This window comes from Molothrus ater, chromosome 19 (assembly GCF_012460135.2).
Source record: "Molothrus ater isolate BHLD 08-10-18 breed brown headed cowbird chromosome 19, BPBGC_Mater_1.1, whole genome shotgun sequence".
NCBI lineage: Eukaryota > Metazoa > Chordata > Aves > Passeriformes > Icteridae > Molothrus > Molothrus ater.
In genome coordinates this window covers 11,881,007-11,900,098 of record NC_050496.2, presented here as the reverse complement: position 1 = coordinate 11,900,098, position 19,092 = coordinate 11,881,007, and the positions used below count along the sequence as shown (strand labels likewise).

General features: G+C 68.2%; 4 protein-coding genes across 4 annotated transcripts; 2 read left to right on the top strand and 2 right to left on the bottom strand.

Moving 5' to 3' along the window:
* Nucleotides 1–27: 27 nt before the first annotated feature.
* LOC118700358 (coiled-coil domain-containing protein 137-like) lies at nucleotides 28–845 on the top strand. Its single transcript, XM_036404782.1, has 3 exons — nucleotides 28–176; nucleotides 285–364; nucleotides 505–845. The coding sequence occupies exons 1-3, from the start codon at nucleotides 80–82 to the stop codon at nucleotides 700–702; spliced, it is 375 nt and encodes a 124-aa protein (XP_036260675.1). The 5' UTR covers nucleotides 28–79; the 3' UTR covers nucleotides 703–845.
* A 2,059-nt stretch (nucleotides 846–2,904) lies between these two features.
* Nucleotides 2,905–5,778, bottom strand: GPRC5C (G protein-coupled receptor class C group 5 member C). The gene is given in 10 exon segments (XM_054516904.1): nucleotides 2,905–3,009; nucleotides 3,160–3,303; nucleotides 3,507–3,601; nucleotides 4,179–5,199; nucleotides 5,348–5,388; nucleotides 5,391–5,481; nucleotides 5,483–5,519; nucleotides 5,521–5,599; nucleotides 5,602–5,745; nucleotides 5,748–5,778. Coding segments are annotated over 10 exon segments (1,716 nt in total). The 3' UTR covers nucleotides 2,905–2,976.
* Nucleotides 5,779–10,123: 4,345 nt separating this feature from the next.
* GPR142 (G protein-coupled receptor 142) lies at nucleotides 10,124–11,492 on the bottom strand. The gene is made up of 2 exons (XM_036404773.2): nucleotides 11,354–11,492; nucleotides 10,124–11,027 (listed from the first exon to the last, which is right to left on the bottom strand). The coding sequence occupies exons 1-2, from the start codon at nucleotides 11,490–11,492 to the stop codon at nucleotides 10,174–10,176; spliced, it is 993 nt and encodes a 330-aa protein (XP_036260666.2). The 3' UTR covers nucleotides 10,124–10,173.
* A 3,442-nt stretch (nucleotides 11,493–14,934) lies between these two features.
* BTBD17 (BTB domain containing 17) lies at nucleotides 14,935–18,726 on the top strand. The gene is made up of 3 exons (XM_036404788.2): nucleotides 14,935–15,332; nucleotides 16,353–16,629; nucleotides 17,147–18,726. Exons 1-3 carry the CDS (start codon nucleotides 15,242–15,244, stop codon nucleotides 18,225–18,227), a joined length of 1,449 nt encoding a protein of 482 aa, XP_036260681.1. The 5' UTR covers nucleotides 14,935–15,241; the 3' UTR covers nucleotides 18,228–18,726.
* The last annotated feature ends 366 nt before the right edge of the window (nucleotides 18,727–19,092 follow it).

Genomic DNA, 19,092 nt, shown 5'->3' with positions numbered 1-19,092 from the left:
AAAGCTGTGGGATTTGGGGGGCTCCCGTGGGGTGGGGACTCACTGCTTGCTCCCTGTCCCCCCCTGAGCCCCAGCTGTAATGTGGCTCTTCAGGTTTCAGAAAAGGAAGCTGGAGAAAGCTCGAAAGAAGAAGGAGGAGAAGAAGGAGGCTATGCTGGAGAAGAACATGATGCAAGGTGAGAAGGGAGTGGGGGGGCTGAGGTGACCCCAGCCCTGGGGGCAGCACATGGGGGAGCTGGGCAGGGCACCCCGAGGGTCCCCCACTGACCCCCATTCCCTTGCAGACACGGTGCCCTTTGGAGAGGTGGTGACACAGCCGCCCACCATCACCTCCCGGCCCAGGGGACAGGGTCCTGCTGAGCAGGTGAGCTCTGGGGACAGTGCCACCCACCCCTTGGGTACCTGGGAGGGCAGTGGTGGCCTCAGCAAGCCGGTGATGGCTCCTTGGAGCTCAGTGCTGGTGTCTCACCCTTCCCCCCTGAGCTGTGCCATCTCTGCCTGCAGGCTGGACGGAAGCAGCTCCTCCTGACACCTCGCCTGGGCCGGAGCCAGGCGTCCCCCGTGTCCCCAGTGTCCCCGGTGGTGTCCATGGCTCGCCGGCGCATCCTGGAGGAGGAGCGAGCCCGCGTCATCCGCGCCTACCGGGACATCCAGAGGCGCAAACAGCTGGAGCGGGAGCGCGCCCGGGCTGGGCCGGGCTGAGGTCCTGGGACTCCAGGGGGACATTGTCCTGGTGTCCCTGTGTCACTGCTGAGCCCCACAGCTCCACACTGCACAGCTCAGCACTGCAGCGCGTCCCTGCTGTGCCATGGACTTGCTTGGAGTAAAAGGTGCCGGTGGTGTGAGCGTGTCTGTGCTTCCCGTTCCTGAGGGCTTCCTGAGGGGCTCCTGAGGGCTTCCTGAGGGACACTGCTCTGCTGGCAGATGGCAGTGCCAGGCATGTCACTGTCACCACGAGCTGGCCCTGGCAGGGCTCTGGTGGGGCAGGAGCCTCGTTCCTCAGCCGTGAGGAGACCCCAGTGCCTGGCTCAGCACCGGTGGAAGGAGAAAGAGGCAGTGCTGGGGACATGGAGCGTGCCACAGGACTGCCATGCATGGTGTCACTTGCCTTTATTGTCACTATTGGTGACCCTGCTCGAGCCCCAGGGCTGCAGCCACACACAGCCCTGCCCGTGTCTCTGCCTGGCCCTGGTCACGGTGACCCCGGTGCCAGGTGTGCTGGCACGTCCCCGCCACCCCGGTGCCACCTGCCACCACCCCCGGGCAGCCCCCGGCTCCGGGCAGGCTCCGGGGCTGCTCCCGGCTCGGCGCAGCCGTGCCTGCCTCACCTGGCCGGACAAAGGCTGCGCTGTTCCGCGGCCCCGGCGGCACAAAGCGTTCCCTGTTGGAGCGGGGCCGCCCCGCGCTGCGGCCGGCGCTGGCGGGGCCGGTGGGATCCGCGCTTCCGGAGGGGCTGGGCACGGCCGCGGGGCCGCTCCGCTGTCCCCTGCCACCCCTGAGCGCGGCAGTCCCTGCACCCTGTTTGTCGGGTGGCTTTGCTGTCCCGGGGAAGGTGGAGGTGCCCTTGGGGGGTGACTTTGCGCTGTGCCGTGCGGTGCCGCGGGCGGTGGGAGGGAAGGCGTGTGTGCTGTGGTGACAGTGGCCCTGGTGACACCGAGTGCCTGGTGCTGCTGGGCAATGTCCCCGCTGCCGCTCGGCACCAGGTAAACACAGGTGCCAGGTAAACACGGCTGACGCAGCACAGCCCGGGGGGCACGGCCACATCCCGCTGCCAACACCGCGGCCGTGTCCCCGCAGCCGGGAGCGTGGGTCTGTGCCAGCTAAAGGCACGGCCGGGACGTGGCGAGTGCCACCCTCCCGCTGTGTGTCCCTTGTGCGGACACCGTGCAGGGCACTCGTGGCCACCGGCGGCCCCGGCTCCGCCATCCCGGCTCCGGCTCAAGGAGACCCGGGCACCCGCTGCCCCCACCGGGCCGTTCCAGCCCTGAATAATTCATGGCACTGCTGGCCGCAGGCTTCCTGCCCGGAGGAGGAGAAATGGCTCTGGAGGGGAAGGCAATCCGAGCGGGAAAACCACCGCGACCTTGGCACGTCCTCCGTGCCGTGCCACCTCCTGCCCGGCAGCCCATCTGCCCACGGCATCCCGGCCCCGCCTGGGGGATGGGGGTGCCGTGGACCCTGCCCGGAGCCCCCCTGTGCTCTCTCATGTCCCTCCCCTGAATGGGGGGCATGGGGCTGAGCCCGTGGGAGCAGCACCCAGGACCCCCACCCAGCATCCTGTGACAGCATCATAGGAAAAACCACCTTTATTGGGGCGACCTGAAAAAAATGAAAAGGAAACTTGGCAGAGAAAGCCACAAGGAGGGCGAGGGGCCCAGCTCCCTCCCCACTACCTGCAAGGGGGGAAAGGCACCGAGAAAGCGGCCAGAGCTGTGGGGGGCTGGTCCCCAGCCCCAGCAAGGCACTGATCCCCCTCCCCCAGCAACGGGGAAACAGAGGCACAGAGCTGGGGACAGCTTGGTGTCCCCTTGTGCCCTGAGGTGGGATGGGCCAGCTCAGCTCGGGGTCCCCAGGCTGGGGGGGGTCAGTGCAGGGCCAGGGGCTCGGTGCTGGGGGTGCCCTGGGTGGGGTCCCACGGGCTCCCCAGCTTTGGAGGGTCCGTGGCCTGGGGGAGGCAGAGGGGTCTGTGCATCACGAAGGTGACAACCGGGGGTGTCCTCACGGGAGCCAGTCCTTGAGGCAGGGATCAGGGGTCCATGGCCAGGTGGGATGGGCAGGTGGGAGCACTGGCTCTGGGGCCTTGTCCAGGCATCCCACGGGCAGGAATCGGCTCTGGCTGCCAGCCGGGGTGGCATTCACACCTCATGGGGTGGCATTCACACCTCACGGGGTGGCATTCACACGTCAGTCAGGGTGGGATGGGGCTGGGCGAGCCCCTGGCTGTGCCGGCGCTGCGGGACCTGCGTCACGGGGGCTTCACCAGCGGTTCCTGCTGTACGGGGACTGCACCTGTGGGCACAGCGGGGTGGCACCAGGACAGGGTGGCACCAGGACCACGGCAGTGTACCCTGACCCACCGAGGGGGGCTCTGGGTGCCGGGCAGCCCCGTCACCATGGCAGGGCCGGACTTTGCCCCCGCTGCAGCCACCGTTCACCCACCTGGCAGCCGCGGGTGTCCCTCGGGATGCTGGAGTGCCGCGCCTGCGCCGCGAAGGCGTCCTCGGCTCGGAGCGTGGAGCTGGCACTGCCAGGCATGGGGCTGGTGGAGGCACGGGGCAGGATCACATCGTAGGGACCTTCACTCTGAGGGGCAGACACGGGGGTGGGAGGTCACAGCACCGGGAACGCCCCAGCCCATGGGATCCCGGGGGTGGAAGGCTTGGAAGGTCCCCACCGTGTTAGAGCAGTCATTGGGACGCAGGGGTGACAGGAACACCCCACCCACACCCTGTCCCCCATTCCTGTCATTCCTGGCAGGATGTGGCCACCGCTGGTGTCACACTCACCATCCCCTTGTGCATCAGAGCCATCTCGGTGGGCTGGTAGACGCTGGTCAGCAGCTGGCCATTGTAGCCACTGTATGGGGACACCGGCTTCTTGGCTGCTGAGACACGGGGACAGTCACCATGGAGCCAGTGCCACCCCACTGGGGCTCCCTGTACCTCGTTAGCAGGTTTAACGAGCTGACTCAGCAGCTGCCTGCCTTTCCCGCAGGACACTCCTGTCCCCAGGGATGGCATCGCTGCTGCCTGGCCATGGCTTGTTATTGTAGGGTCTCTCTGGTGCAGGTGCTGCTCAGGGGGACCATCCCTCCCCCATGAGGAGCAGACACCTGGCATGCCTGCCCACAATCCCCACTGGGACTGTCACCACCCCGTGTTATTGCAGGGTCTCGTGGGCCTGGGGCGGAGGGGCAGGAGCCGCAGGCACCCCACGCTGGGGAGGGAGGGAGGGAGCTCCCTGTGGCTGCTGGGCTCAGCCCAAACTGGTACACCCAGCCCGGCCAGTTCTGGGGAGCCACAACAGCAGCAGGCGCCAGCGCCGGGCAGGTCACTGCCAGACGTCTCATCACCCACCCTCCACTACCATCCCCCGTGGGGACATCCCCAGGGTCCCCAAGAGGACGGTGCCCGCCCTGCCACGGGGCGAGAAGGTCCCTGGCGAGCCCTGGCGCCTACCAAAGGATGGCTCATCCATGGAGAAGGCCTTGTTCTCCATGAACATGCTCTGCGACTTCTGCTCCTTGAGGATGGTCTCGTAGCCCACTCCCCGCGTGGGGTAGCCATCGCCCTCGAAGGCCTGCTCGGGGCTGCGCCGCGTCACATGCGTCACCTCGGGGATGGCGTAGAGCAGCAGGAAGGCGGCGGCGTTGCACACCAGCGCGATGGCCAGCGTGGGGTCATCCCAGCCGGGCGCGCGGCCGGCACGCCGGTTCCCATACAGGTACATGATGGTCCACGCCAGCCAGATGGCCGCCGACAGGCCGGTGGTGGCCAGGATGAAGGCGCCGTGCTTGCGCCAGCGGCCGTAGCGGCCGCAGAGCGTGGGCCAGGCGGTGCCGAAGGCGGCCACCAGCAGGGCCATGACGTAGATGAGCGCCATGACGAAGTCGGCGCCCGCCAGCTGGCAGGGGTCTGCAGGGCCACCCTCGCGCCGCGCCACCGTGATGAGGAGCCACTCGGCATTGATGATGACCTCGACCGAGGCCAGGGACAGGGCAGTCGCCAGCGTCACCCAGCCCCGTGGGGCTCGGTTGCGCCGTGCCAGGAAGTTGAGGGCCATGGCGTGGGCCAGCAGGCAGGAGAAGCAGATGGCGAAGAGGACGCCGAAGAGGAAGCGGCGGGAGGTGCAGGTGGAGAAATCCGGCCCCACGATGAAGTCGAAGGTCAGGCAGAAGAGGCCGAAGGTGCCCAGAAGGAAGAAGACCTGCGTGGCCACCAAGCTCTTCTTCTGGTGGTCCTGCACGAAGGGCAGGCTGGCCACCAGCACGATGGTGAGCACGAAGGTGGTCACCACGCCCAGGCTGGCCACTGCTTCCACCCCGATGCCCCAGCCCGCCGAGAGGTCACAGAGGTTGTAGTAGAGGGAGGAGAGGTCGTGGCCGCAGCCCGGGGGTGGCGTGGGCTGAGCAGTGGCTGTGGGGAGCAGGGCCAGCAGCACGGCCGTGGTGCCCATCCTGCTCTGTGGCATCCAGGGACCCTGTGGGACACAGCGGAGTCAGGACACAGGGGCTGGGGCTGGGGATCAGCTCCCACCCAGAGCAACCCTGCCGTGGTCCCCATTGGATGTCCCAGGGTGAGCAGTGGGGTCCCGGGGAGCTCCGCCCTGCTGGCACAGCTCAGCTCACCCAACGCGGCCATGGAACTCCAGATGGGACCAGGCAGCCACATTGGCTGGAGGTTGGCGGCAGCTGAGGAGGGGCTCAGCCCCTCTGTGCCCTGTATGATCCCTCCCAACATGGGAATTCTCTGGGAATTCTCCTGATCCCTTCCTCCAGTGTCAGGAGCAGCACCGTGCCTGGGAACACCAAACATGAGCCCAGCCCAGATGGCAGAGGGGATACTGGGGGACAGAGCTGTCCCCTTGCCTTGTCCCTGCATGCACCACGTTCCTTTTTCCACTTCTGTCCCACTTCCCTCTGGTTTTGGGCACTAGCCCAGTGCAGGTCGCATGTCCAGCCTGCTGGCACGTAGACAGCCACAGCCTGGCACGTCACGGCACAGCATGGCACGGCACGACACGGAGTCCCAGTCCCTGTCCCCACCGTTGCCACCCCATTCCTGCCACCTCATGGTGGGCACGGGGAAGAGGAGCAGTAAGGAAGCCGCAGCCTCACTGCTGGGGGAGGAAGCGGGGAGGAGACCCCAGCAAGGACATGCCGGGGCCGGGAGCCCCGGTGCCCTGATGGTCACCCCGAACCGGGCACCCCCCGGCCTGGGACGGGGACAGGGACCCCCAGTACCACGCTGGGAAGGAGTCGCTGTGCCCGCGGGTTCCAGGAGCTCCGCCGCCTCCGGTTCCCAGCGCGTCCCCCAGCCCGGTTTCCCGCCCACCTCCAGCCCGGTAACCCCGCACCCTCCGCCCGGTTTCCCCCGCGCCCCCGGCGGCTGCACCCGCGTCCCGAGTTCTGCTCCTCCTGCAACCCCGCCCGGTTCCTCGCATCGCCCGTTGGCTTCCCTCGCTCCCCCGGCCCGGTGCCGCGGCCGCCGCCGCACTCCCGTCCCGCTTCTCTGCCCCTCCGCACCCCCATCCCGCACTGTCCCGGTGCTTCCCGGCGCTCCCGCCGGGTCCTGGCCCCGAAACTCCGCCGGAGCCGCCCCCAAATCCCCGGCCGGAGGAGCTGCGGGGGCGGGCGGCTCTCGGTCCCGGTCTCGGTCCCTTCCCGTCGGCGTTGCCGCTGCCCCCCAGTCCCGCAGGGCTCGCCCCGCAGCCCGCCCCGCTCACCGGCCGCAGCCCCCGGTGCCCGGCGCTCCGCTCCCCCCGTGCCGAGCCCAGCCAGCCCCAGTGCCGCCGCACCGTGCGCCTGCCCGGCCCGGCCCGGCCCCTCCCCGAGGTGCGGCTCAGCCCCGGGAGCGCGATTGGGGCCGGCCCGGACCTGCCCCGCCGCACCGGGCGGGGACACCGCGGTCCCGCACCGGCGGGGATCCCGCACCGGGGCACGGAGTGGGCTGGGGGGGGGGGAAGAACCCGCGGAACTGGGGGAGCCCACCTGGTCATGGGTGTGATGAATCTGGCGGGGCTCAGCCATCGCTGTGATGGGTCTGGGGGGCTCAGCCTGGCTCGGCCGAGCGCTGCTCCGGGAACGACACTCAGGGCACAAGGGACGGAGCGCGGGGGCTGCCCCGGGGCACGGACGGGGCTGAGGGGGGCAAAGCCTGGGCTGGGGGGGAAGCAGGGGTGAGCCCACCTGGCCATCGCTGTGATGGCTCTGGGGGGATCAGCCTGGCCCTGCTGAGCGCTGCAGAGCAGGAAGGACCCTCAGGGGACAAGGGACGGAGCAGCGGGGTCTGTGTCACCCAGCCGGGATCTCCCAGCCCCGGTGGGCTCGGGGAGTGGCGCTCCACAGGCGGCCCCACCGCGTAAGGATTCTCCGGCCTGGAGGGGCCTCCCGGAGGAATGTCAGCTGATGGATAAAGCCGGAACCCTTGGCAGGGCAGCAGGACCCAGAAAACCCCAGAAAAGCCCAGAAAAGCCCAGAAAAGCCCTTTCTGCAGAGGGCCAGGGACCAGGGCAGCCCCAGCCCGGGGCACTGGCAGGGTTTGGTGGTCCCTGTCCCGACGGGGGTGGTCGCCACCCTGGAGTTGGGACGGGGACCCCACAATCACCCCATTGATCCCTGGGGATAGGGGAAAAGCCCTGGGAGATTTGGGGCACCCCGGGGCCCCGCCAGCCCTGGGAGAGGTTTCCAGGCAGGAGCTGCTATTTCGGGAGGGTGAAGCAAGAGGGTGAAGGATGCAGAGGAAAGTTCAATGTGCCTCCGGCGGGGCCTGCCCCGATCCGGGCTGGGATGAAAACAATCCGGGGAGAAAGGGCAGCAGAGCCTCCAGCGGCAGGACCGGCTCCCACCGGAACCGGCGGCACCCGTGGCTCAAGGACCAGCGCCCGCCGGAGCCCCCGGGGCCAGGACGGGCTCAGAGCTGCGACACCGCCACCCTCCCGCCCTCCTCCTAAGGATCCTTCGGCTCCGGGATGGTGTTTGGGACTGGATCATCCCTGCCCTCGCACGGGGCAGGGCAGGGCAGGCGGGGGGCTCTGCAGCGGCCCTCGTGCCTCAGTTTCCCCAGGGATTTGGCCCCAGGATTGGGCAGCCCTCGCTCTCCGGGAAAGGCTCAGCCTTGGATAAGCGGCGCCGGGAGCGGAGGCCGCTTGTCCTGCCGCCCCCACAGCGCGGCCCGGCCTCTCCATCGGCTGCTTCCTTCCGCCGGAGGCTTTCCCGGCTGCTGACTCAGCACAGACCCCCGTGACCCCCGCTGGGGCCACCGGCAGGCGCCCGTCCCGCCGAGGCTGCCCCGCGGCCGGGCAGCGTTTGCTGTTGTGTCCCCGTCCTTGGCGGTGATTCCCACACCCCCTTCCCATGGGAACCCCCCATCCCCCCACGGCGGGTGATTCCGGCCCCCTCCCCACGGGGACCCTCGTGTTCCACCCCTTGTGGGCGTTTTCTGCTCCCCCTTCCCACCGGGACCCTGCCCGCGTTTCCAGCCCCCATTGCCTGCTCCCGGCAGGTCCTACAGAAAAACCCCAACAGGCTGTGGGGTCACTGGGGGGTGATGCCCACCCTGTGCCACCCTCGGTTTCCTCTCGGGGTGCCCGGCCCTGACCTCCCGGCACGGGCAGAGCCCGATTTTAGCTGCCGGAGCTCTGGTTGGGCTGGGAGCCGCGATCCCAGTGCTGGAACTGGGCAGAACTGGTCCTTCCAGCACTGGGGCCGCACTGGGGGGCTGCGCTGTCGCTCAGCACCAGCACTGGAGCCCGGCCAGGCTCTGTCCGAAAACATCAGCACGCATTTTTTCCAGGCTTACCTTTCCTCGGGAACCGCAGGGACGGGCGGCGGGCACGGCGGGCACGGCGGGCACGGCTGGCTGAGCCCCGGCTCCGCGCGGCTCCCTCGGCAAGGACCTGGAGCCGGGGGTCCCCGCTGCCCTCCCAGAGCCTCCCGCCGCTCCGGCCGGGGCTCGGAGCCGTTCCCAGCGGAGCCCCTCGCTCCGGCGGACGCCGTCAGCACATTTCCACCTCCTTTGCCAAGTAAATACGCACCGGTTGGCACAGGGGGGCCGCTGGCGATCGGGGGGGGGGCAGTGGCAATCCCGGAGCTCCCGCCGAGGGTTCCCGAGGCAGCCGAGCCCCCCGGCCCGCGGCCCCTCAGCCCCTGCCCAGCTCGGGTTAATAACTAATCCCTTCCCGGTCCTGCTCTCCTCACGTGCCAGAATTAATGGAGCGAGAACCTCCCAGGTAGCCCCCGCGCCACCGGGTCGGGCTTTAACCCTGTCCCCCCGTAGGGATGCGGCCTGGGATGAGGTGACACCCCCGGAGGGGTCTGTCCACGCCGGGGAATGACCCGGGGGCAGGGTGGGTCCGTAGGGGGATCAGCCCCACACCTTGGGGGCAAAGGCTGCTCCCCATCCCACGCCAGTGCGGGCACAGCCGGGCTCGGGGGTGGGCAGGGGGTCTGCTGGGGTTTGGGGGTGTCTCTGTGCCCTGCCAGGGGCCAGCTGAGGTCCGGATCCCCCCCCGGGCACCCCCTGGGTCTGTCCTGCCCCGTCTCGGCAATCCGGGCGGAATGCTGGACGGTTTTGGGGGATTACGTTAAGGACCTTACGGGGAATTAGGGTGGCGGCGGGGCTGGTTTGGGGAGCTGGGGGTGCCAGCTCCCTGCCCCGTCAGTGCCAGCTCCGCAGTGTCCCATCCCTGCCCTCTGCCGGCAGCTGGGGACAGGCTGGCACGGCACGGCCGCTCCTCCAGCGTCACACCAGTTTGGCACTGGTGTAACTGGGAGGGCAGCACTGGGTACACCCCATGCAGGGGGGCATTGCCCGGGGGGATTAATGGGTGGGGGGCGGGAGCTGTGACCTTACCGTGTGTGCAGACCCCACCACACGGGACAGCCAGCAGACCCTGTGGGTGCTCCCCCAGCACTCCTGGGCAGCAAGGCAGGGGCACGGGGGTGGGCAGGGCAGAGGGACCCCGTGCCAGAGATGCTTGTGCCGGGTGCCGCCGTGCCAGCTGCCCCCAGGGAGCCGGAGCCAGGCAGAGCTTTGGTCTCAGCACGGCAGTTTATGGAGTGGCACCCAGTGGGCACCACGTCCTTGTCAGGGCTCACAGGAGCTCATTTGTGCCCTCCACCCCTCACCACGGGCAGCCCTGGGCTCCCCAGGACCCTCGGTGCCACTGAGCTGGGGCGTGTCCTGGATGAGTCCCCTGGATGAGTTCCCGGGATGAATTCCAGTATTGTGCCAGGGGCTGAGCATGGGCAGGGCTGAGCTGCCCACCCTGGGCTGCTGCTGCCAGGCAGGCACCACGATATCCCCAAATGAGTGTCTGGGCACAACCCCCTCCTCCTGCCACCCCCAGCAGCAGTGACCCTGGCTCCGTGGAGGGGGTGGGGGTCTCCCCGGTCCCAGTGCAATGCGTGGGGCTGGGTGGGCACTGGGGCTGCCAGCCAGGCACTGCCCTGCCTCAGAGCGTGGTGCTGCCCAGCAGTTTCAGTGGTTCCAGGGCCAGGGGTGGGCAGTGAGCGCTGCCCCGGCTGGGGGCTGCCCGGGGCTGCCCCCGCAGCACCTCGCCCACCGCGCGGCGGAAGGTCTGGCTGACGAAGCAGTAGAGGAAGAAGTTGAGGGAGGTGTTGAGCATGGCCACCATGTTGGCGATGTCCAAGGCCAGGTGCACGCGCCAGTCCCTCCTGACCGAGGCCACGTAGAGGTGGCACATGGTGACGACGGCGCGGGGAGCCCAGAGCACGATGAAGACAGCGGTGACAGCCAGCAGCAGCGCCGTGGTCTTGCCGCCCCCCGCGCGCCTCCGCCGCCGCAGCTTGCGGATGATGGCAGAGTTGGCGGCCAGGAAGATGCTGCAGGGCAGGAAATAGATGGTGACGCAGTGCAGCCACTTGAGCGCCGTGTCCAGCGCCGTGGGGGCGTCAGCGTCGCGCCACATGTCCAGCCACCAGTAGAAGGGGACGCCGGTGGCCAGCGCGGCGGCGAAGACGGCGGCGATGATGCGGCGGGTGCGGCGCGGGTAGGACACGGCGCGGTAGCGCAGAGGGTGGCACAGGGCCACGTAGCGGTCCACGGTCAGCAGCACGGTGACCCAGGTGGACGCGTGGTTGGCCGTGAACTCCAGCACGGTGACGGTGTGGATGAAGGCGCTGGGCACTGCCCGCGCCAGGATGGCCGTCTGCAGGATGAAGCCCACGAAGATGATGAAGACCTGGGTGAGGATGTCGGAGGTGGTCAGGGCCAGCAGGTACCAGTAGGACGACTTCTTGGTCCTGGTGGCCAGGCGGGACAGGGCCACGGCGGTCAGGATGTTCACTGCAGGGAGGGGAGCCACGGGTGGAGGTGAGAGCTGGGGGTTCACAGGCCCCCCTGCAGCACCAGGACCCCAGGGCTGCCCAGGCTGCAGCTGAGGGGAGCTATAAATATCCCAGTGCTGTGGGGATTTGCTGGGCTGATTAATCTCTTCCGTGTGCCAGCCCAAGCAATGCAAATACCATCTGTCCCCGTGGCGGTGGCACCTGCCCTGGGCTGGGCAGCACAGCCGGGCACTGGGGCCGGGTCTGAGGCTGGGGGGGAGCAGGTAAACCCCTCTATCCTGAGGGCCTTTCTTTCCAGCCCCCCGGCCCCCTCAGCCCCCTCACCTGGCAGCCCCAGCCCCAGCAGGACGCTGTAGTACACGATGGGGACGATGCCAACCAGGCAGGGTGAGCGCTCCAGCTCCAGCTCTGGCTCTGGCAGTGCCCATGACACCGCTGTGCTGTTGGGCACCGGCACTGTCATCTTCCACCACAAACCGGCTGTGAGGAGACACAGGAGCACCAGGGGCATCAGATGGCACCTGGGAGGGAGGTCAGCCGTGACATGGCACTGGGGGCTTGGGGACAGGGTCCATGCCTGGGTGTCCCCACTGTGTCTGGATCCCAGCTCCCTTGTCCTGTAGCATCCATGGGCAGTGGGCTTGTCCCAAATGTGCCACCTCCGGCAGACCTGGAGCTGCTGCACCCCCATGGGAGGCAATGCACCCCAAGCCCCCTGTGCCATGTCCCAGCAGAGCCCTCGCTGCCAAAGCTGCTCCTTCTTTATCCCTCAGCCCCGTTTTTGTAGAAAACCGGATTAAAACATCATGTTCTGGGGCAGCTGCCAGCAGAGGGAGCCTCTGGCCCCCAGCCCGGGCTGGGTGCCACCCGACGGCTCCCAGTGGCGGCAGAGAGGACCCAGAGGTGCCGATGGGGGGGGTCCTAGTGGTGCCAAGTGTGGGGTGGCCATCTCCAGGCTGCCAGCTGGTCCTCTTCCAGCTCCTCAGGCGGAGGCAGCGGAGCTGGAGGAGCCCTGCCCGCATCCCCGCCCGTATCCGGATCCTGATCCGTATCCGCATCCCTATCTGTGCCCCATCCCTGCCCTATCTGTGCCCTGGTCCCTGCCCCGGTCTTTGCCCCATCCCTCTGCCCTCTCCCCACGCCCGGGTCGTGCCCGCGCTGCCCTCGCCCATTCATAAACCAGGGCGGCTCCACCCCCCCCGAGCTCTGCGCTCCTATTGGCTCACAGGAGCCCGGCCCCACCCAATCGGAGAGGGGTTCCCCGGGAGGGGTGAGGCCAGAGCTGAGCGCTGCGTTCTGATTGGTCAGAATCCCCCCCAAATTTGCATCCCATAGGAACCGCCGCCGTCGGTCCCGGTGTGGGACGATGGGAGATGCTGGGATGGGGATTGTGGGGTGTGGGGGGACCTGGGGATCCTGGGATCGGGGGTTCTGGGGTGCGGGGGGATCCTGGGACTGGGGGTTGTGGGGTGCGGGGAGTCCTGGGATCCGGAGTTTTGGGGTGTAGGGGGATCCTGGGATCGGGAGTTGTGGGGTGCGGGCGCTCCTGGGATCGGGGGTTCTGAGGCACAAGGGGCTCCTGGGATCGGGGGTTCTGGGGTGTAGGGGGATCCGGGGCCCGGGGGTTGTGGGGTGCTCTTTGGGAGAGGGATGTCTTGGGATCCTGGGGTGCAGGTGCAAAGGGGGGTCCTGAGCTCAGGGAGGGGGTACGCGGCACCACACTCCTCCCAGTCTGACCCTGGCCCCGAGGGCACCCCAAATTCCCCTTGTCCCAGACACTCGATGGCTTCAGGGCCGGGGTTGGAGGGGTGGGCAGGTCTCTCTCCCGTTTCGGGACCCTCGGTTGCAGTAATCCAGTACTCGATGATGGATCTGCTCCCCCAGAAGTGCCCGAGGTGTGTGTGGGCTCCCGGGGGTCCCACCTCCCCGACCCTGCAACTCCCGGCCGGAACCCCAGCAAGATCCTGAGCACAGCCCGAGGGAGAAGAAGGGAGGGGATGGGGGGAGCCCAGGGGTGCCAATTAACTGCAAATTAGCTCCGGTTCATCAGCAGGAGGTCCCGTCCATCCACGTCCCCCGCGGAACTGAGGCATCGATCGGCTGCAGCTGCTCGAGCGCCTTAACCCTTTCCCAGCCCGATCCCCTCTGCGCAGCTGGGGGGGAGGATGGGATCGCTCTGGCCCCACTTTGCTCCCCCTGCCCGGGCTCCCGCTCCCCAAAGCCTGCAGGACAGGGACTGTCACCTGGCTGTCCCCAGTGCCACCCGCCGGGCGTGCAGCGCCACCTTCCCTGGGCGCGGTGTTTCTCACGGACATACCGCTGTCCGTGTGTCCCGGTCAGTGTCCGTGTGCCGCTGGTGTCCGTGTCCTCTGCGGGCTCCGTGTCCCTGCCGGTGTCCCTGTCCCCGCGGGCACCCGCAGCATGGCACAGCCTCCCGGGGCACGGGGCACGGGGCGGAGGGAGAGCGCCGTGGGCAGAGCCGCGGGCAGGGCACGGGGACGTCACCACCGGCCCTCAGCGGCCGGGAAGAGTCACCTGGGCAGCTCCGGGTGACCGTGACAGGGCTCGTCCCGCCCCAGAGCAATAGGGATGGCGGTGCGGGGGCAGCTGGGCCGGCGGCCACCTCTGGGGACAGGAGGAGCGGATGTGCACAGCTCCAGGGTGTGACGTGTGTGCACACGAGCGTGAACCCGTGTGCGCTGCCTGCGTGTCCCTGCTGCGCTCTGCCCTGGCTGCTCCCAAGTGCCCACTGCCCGGACGCCGTGCCTCAGTTTCCCCAGCAGCACAGGGAGGGCCCTGCTGACCCCTGCTGGTCCCTGGGTCCAGCTCCGTCTCTCCGGTGCCCCCCAGCCCGCGGGGCGATGCCCTGGCACTGCTGCCTGGCACAGGTCGCTATGGTGAGCCAGCCCTCAGCCGCAATCTCCAGGCCAGCACAGCTGCTCCCTTACCGCACACTGGCAGGTGTCACCCTGTCCCCTGGCGACCTCCAGGATCAGCCCCACTGTCCCCCGTGTCCCCCTATAGCCCTGAGCAGCCCAACACGGGCTGGTACGGTGCCGGCGGCGCGCCGGGCACACGCTCGCACAGGCTGTTGTTTATCAGGCGGTGGTGAAATGAGGCGTCGGAGGACGCGCTGAGCCGTGAACCGGCTGTGCCGCGGCGGGGGCCCTGTCCCCCGCGGCCCCACGGTGCAAGGACACCCCCTCCCCCGGGCCGGGCGCTCTGCTGGCACCGCGGCTTTGGGGGTGCCCTGCCCAGCAGGGGCACAGGGCTTGAGCATCGCCCACCCGCCCGTCCCTGCAAGGGGCCAGGAAGCCCCAGCAGCGCGGCGTGGGGTGATCTTGATCGGTGACACCTGATCGGTGTCTTGTGCTGAATCTCCGCGCCCAAGGGCCAGGGACAGATGGTGATCCCACCCCCTCGGCAGCTGCAGCAACATCTGCCCACGCCCAACATCTGGAACCGTGTCTAAGCCCGTGTTCAAAGGGCTGTGCAGGGCACGGGGCTCCTCGGCAGTGGTAAGGGGCCGCTGTGCCCTCGGGTTGTGCTCCTCCTCTGTGGGATGCGTCCCCCCGCCTCGGGTCCTGCTCCTGTGTCCCCACCGGGGTCACAGCCCCAGTGGCGTCGGCAGCACTTGGCCGACACCCGCTGTCCCTACCCGGCCCACCCAGCACCGCCCCATGCTGCTGCTGTGGCGCTGCGGCTTTGGAGGGCCCCAGCCCCGTGGTGAAGCCCCCCAAGAGGTGTCGGGGCGGGCGGGGGGCCAGGGAGGCCGCACAGGGCGCACGGGCGGCCTCTTGGCTGCAAAGGCTGGGAAAAGGGCAGGCAGTTCCTGCCGGCAGCGCGGATGCCATGGTGATGGGCTGCTGCCGGCATGAATACCCATGAGCCGGGGGGAGCGGGAGGCCACCGAGCTGTGCCCTGAATGCAAAGACCCCGGCACAAAGCGCCGCGGCCACGCGTGGGGCTCCGCGGCAGCACCGGCTCCCGCACGGCGACGTCCCCGCTCCGGAGCACCCCGGGGTGCGGGGCCGGGGCTGGGGGTCCCGGTGGGATGCGGGGGGGGCTGGAAGCCGTTCCCGTGGCAACGGCCGGTCCCAGTTTCCACCAATCGATGCGGCGGCGCGGGCCCGCGGGCCGGGAGGGCGCGTGGCCTACATAAGAACCGGGCGCGCAGCGTGCGCCGCACCCGGCAGATGCGCCTGCGACGCCATGGCCAGGCTGACGGGCACCCGGCCCGCGGCCACCCGCCGCTGGGGCTCTGCCGCCGCCTTCCTTCTCCTCCTCTTCACCGTGCAAGCCGGTAAGGGTGGCCGTGGCGCGGGGGAAGGCGCGGAGGGTCCCCGAGCCGCGGGTAGCGCTGCCCTCGCCGGGTGCCGGGGTGCGGCTCGGCGGCTGATGGAGAGCTGAGCGCGGCTCTCCGGCTGCCCTCGGGGTGTCCGGAGGGGATGGAAGGGGCTCCTGGGTGTGCTGCGCTCTCGGAGCCAGGTTGTGCTCGCTGGTGGGTACCCCGGGAAGGGCTCGGTGCCGCGGGCAGACAAGTCCAGCACCGCGGGGTTCAGGGCGCCTGCTCCCCTTCCTCATCTCCGCTCCCCTTCTTCATCCTCCGGCCTTAAGCCGACGCTGGGAAGGGTAATCCGTCAGCAAGACGGGATTTGAGAAGGAAGATGGATTTGAGACAGACGGGGCCAAATTCCTCCTGGGGAAAGGATGCTCCGAGGAGCGGGTGGGAGCGGTGTCAAGACGGAGAAGAGGAGAGAAGGAAGGATCCCACTGCCCACAGGCGCATGGAGATCCCTGTTCCACATTCCCAGATCCCCCTCCAGTCCCTGTTGGGATCCCAGCACGGACCTGAAGTGACACCAGGGCAGCTGGTGTCCCCAGGCTGCTCGGGACCCCATTCCTGGCTGCGGGACAGAGCGTGCCTGGCTCCCCACACCCAGGGGCTCTCTGTCCCCCCACGTATCCATCAGGGATGTGAGGGATCAGGGCAATGCCCGGGGCTCCCTCTGCCCACAGCAGGGACGGGATCAGGACAGGCAGACCGGGCTGAGAGCCAGTGCCGCCGGCACCCGGCCATTTCCCAGCACACCCCAGCCTGGGACATGGTGGTCCCAGCCCTTCTGCTGCAGAAAGGCAGTTTTTTGGCTCTCAGGGACACAAATGTCCCCACGTCCTTTGTTCCCCCCACACTCCCTTGGCTCCAGCGGCCCTTTGGCACCGGGGGAGCGGAGGCAGGAGGTGCACAGCCCCCCGGTAACCCCACCCCAGCTCAGTGCCTGGCACTGGGGTGCAGCTCTGGGACGGTCCCATCTCCCTGCAGCCCAAAAAGCCGACTTTAGCGGGGACTCCACGGCGGCCACCATCAACCACTCGCTGACGCTGCTGCAGCGGCTGCAGGAGCTGCTGCAGAACGGCAACGGCAGCGACTCGGTGCTGCGGGTCCGCTCGGCCGCCTCCGACGAGCCCAAGGTGTTCCACACCCACCAGCTGCTGCTCAGCCTCCAGAGCGAGGTCTTCGAGAGCCTCCTGCGCAACCAGAGCGTCGTGACCCTGTACGAGCCGCCCGAGACCGCTGCGCTCTTCGAGAAATTCATCAGGTGCGTAGGGACCCCGTGGGATGGGGAGGAGAGAGGGTGCAGCTCTCCTGGGAACCACGGGGAGCTCCACGGGATGGGCATGGCCAGAGAGATGCAGCCAAGGATGGGGGATGTTCCCTTGGGAACCACAGGAACCTAGTGGGATGTGCGTTTTGAGAGGGATGTGCAGTTTGGGAGGGATGTGCACTTTGGAAGGGATGCAGCCCAAGAGGGAGGATTCCTCTCAGGATCTCCCAAGAGGGAGATCCTGTGGGATGGGTGTACCTGGAGGAATGCAGCCAAAGAAGGTGGATGCTTCACTTCATGGGATGCAGCCAGAAAAGGAGGATGCCCCACTGGGGACCATGGAGATCACATGGAATGGGAGGGAAGCATCCAAGGAGGGGGGGTGTTTCCCTGGAAACCCTGGGGACCCCATGGGGTGGAAATACTCAGTGGAAGGCAGAGGCTGCTCCCCTGGGAACTGAGCTGGTGGGGATGGATGTCCCCAGTGTCACCACCCCCTGCTCTGCCCCAGGTACCTGTACTGTGGCGGGGTCTCCATCCTGCTGCACCAGGCCATCCCCATGCACCAGCTGGCCAGCAAATACCGAGTCTGGGGGCTGCAGCGTGGCGTGGCCGAATACATGAGGACCCACCTGGCCAGCGAGTCCAGCCAGGGCCACGTGGTGGGCTGGTACCACTACGCCGTGCGCGTCGGGGACGCGGCGCTGCAGGAGAGCTGCCTGCAGTTCCTGGCCTGGAACCTGTCCGCGGTGCTGGGCAGCGCCGAGTGGGGCTCGGTGAGCGTGGAGCTGCTGCTGCTGCTGCTGGAGCGCTCCGACCTGGTGCTGCACAGCGAGCTGGAGCTCTACACCGCCGTGGAGGGCTGGCTGAGCCGGCGGCAGCCCGAGGCGCCCGTGGCCGAGCGGGTGCTGCGTGCCATCCGCTACCCCATGATCGCACCCAGCCAGCTGTTCCGGCTGCAGGCGCAGTCGGCGGTGCTGGCGCGGCACCGCGCCGCCGTGCAGGACCTGCTCTTCCAGGCTTTCCAGTTCCACGCCGCCTCCCCGCTCCACTTCGCCAAGTACTTCGACGTCAACTGCAGCATGTTCCTGCCCCGCAACTACCTCGCGCCCAGCTGGGGCTCCCAGTGGGTCATCACCAACCCGGCGCGGGACGACCGCAGCACCAGCTTCCAGACGCAGCTGGGGCCCAGCAGCCACGACGCCGGCAAGAGGGTGACGTGGAACGCGCTGTTCTCGCCGCGCTGGCTGCCCGTCAGCCTGCGCCCCGTCTACTCGGACTCGGCGGCGGGCGCCATCCAGCCCGTGCGCATCGAGGACGGGCGCCCTCGCCTCGTCATCACCCCGGCCATGAGCAGCCCCGATTTTGCCGGTGTCAGCTTCCAGAAGACCGTGCTGGTGGGCGTGAGGCAGCAGGGCCGCGTGCTGGTCAAACACGCCTACAGCTTCCACCAGAGCTCGGACGAGGCCGCCGATTTCCTGGTGCACGCCGACCTGCAGAAACGCACCTCCGAGTACCTCATCGACAACTCCCTGCACCTGCACATCATCATCAAGCCTGTCTACCACTCCCTCATCAAGGTGAAGAAGTAACGAGGAGCAGCTGGGTGCTGTCCTGCTGGCCCCAGCACCGTGGGGGGAACGCTTGGTCCTGTAGGTAGATGGGGGTCCCCTTGTTGGGGGCCTCCAGGACTGAGCTCTGCACTGCCCACCCCTCCCTGAGTGTTCCCCTGCCATGTCCTGTCCCCATCGCTGTCCCTGGGGATGGAGGATGCTGGCAGTGCCCCAGACCCATGTAGGGGGTGCAGGAGGTGAAACGTGCAGCCCATGGGCACATCACAGACCCCAGTGGGTGTGAGGATGAGGATAGGGACAGCTCATCCTTCCCACGAGGCAGCCCCGGGGTCTCTCTGTGTGGGCAGCTGGGTCCAGCTCAGGAGCAAACAGAGCTGCCCAGTCAGGGGGTGGGGGCCTGTCAGCCCCCCCCAGTGGAGGAGGGGTGGGGGGCACTGTCCCCACTGGCAGTGGCAGCTGCCCCATCCCTGTCCAGGTACCCTCACCCCTTTCCTAATAAAGCAGAAAATGAGCGTGGGATGTGTGGGGAATCTTTGGGGTGATGCTGCTCCCCAGCCCAGCTCCTTCTGATGGAACTCCTGGGAAGGAGAGCACCCATCCAGGCACGGGTGCATTTCCCTGTGGGAATGTGGGTCCCCACCTGGCATGGCTTTGGGGGGTGATGGCCCCTGAACCCTGTCCTGGCATCGCTCACCCATGGGTGGGTTCAGCCCCTGAGCAGAGCCTGGGGAAGGGTCCTGCTGGGGGGCTCCCCCTCAGCCCACAGAGAGCCACCCGCGTGATGTCCCCATCGCTGTGACAGTGCTGCTGGCAGCTCGTTAATGATTAATTAAGGGGGGTGAGGAGTCGGGGTGGCTGCCAGTTCTACCAGCAGGGCTGTGTT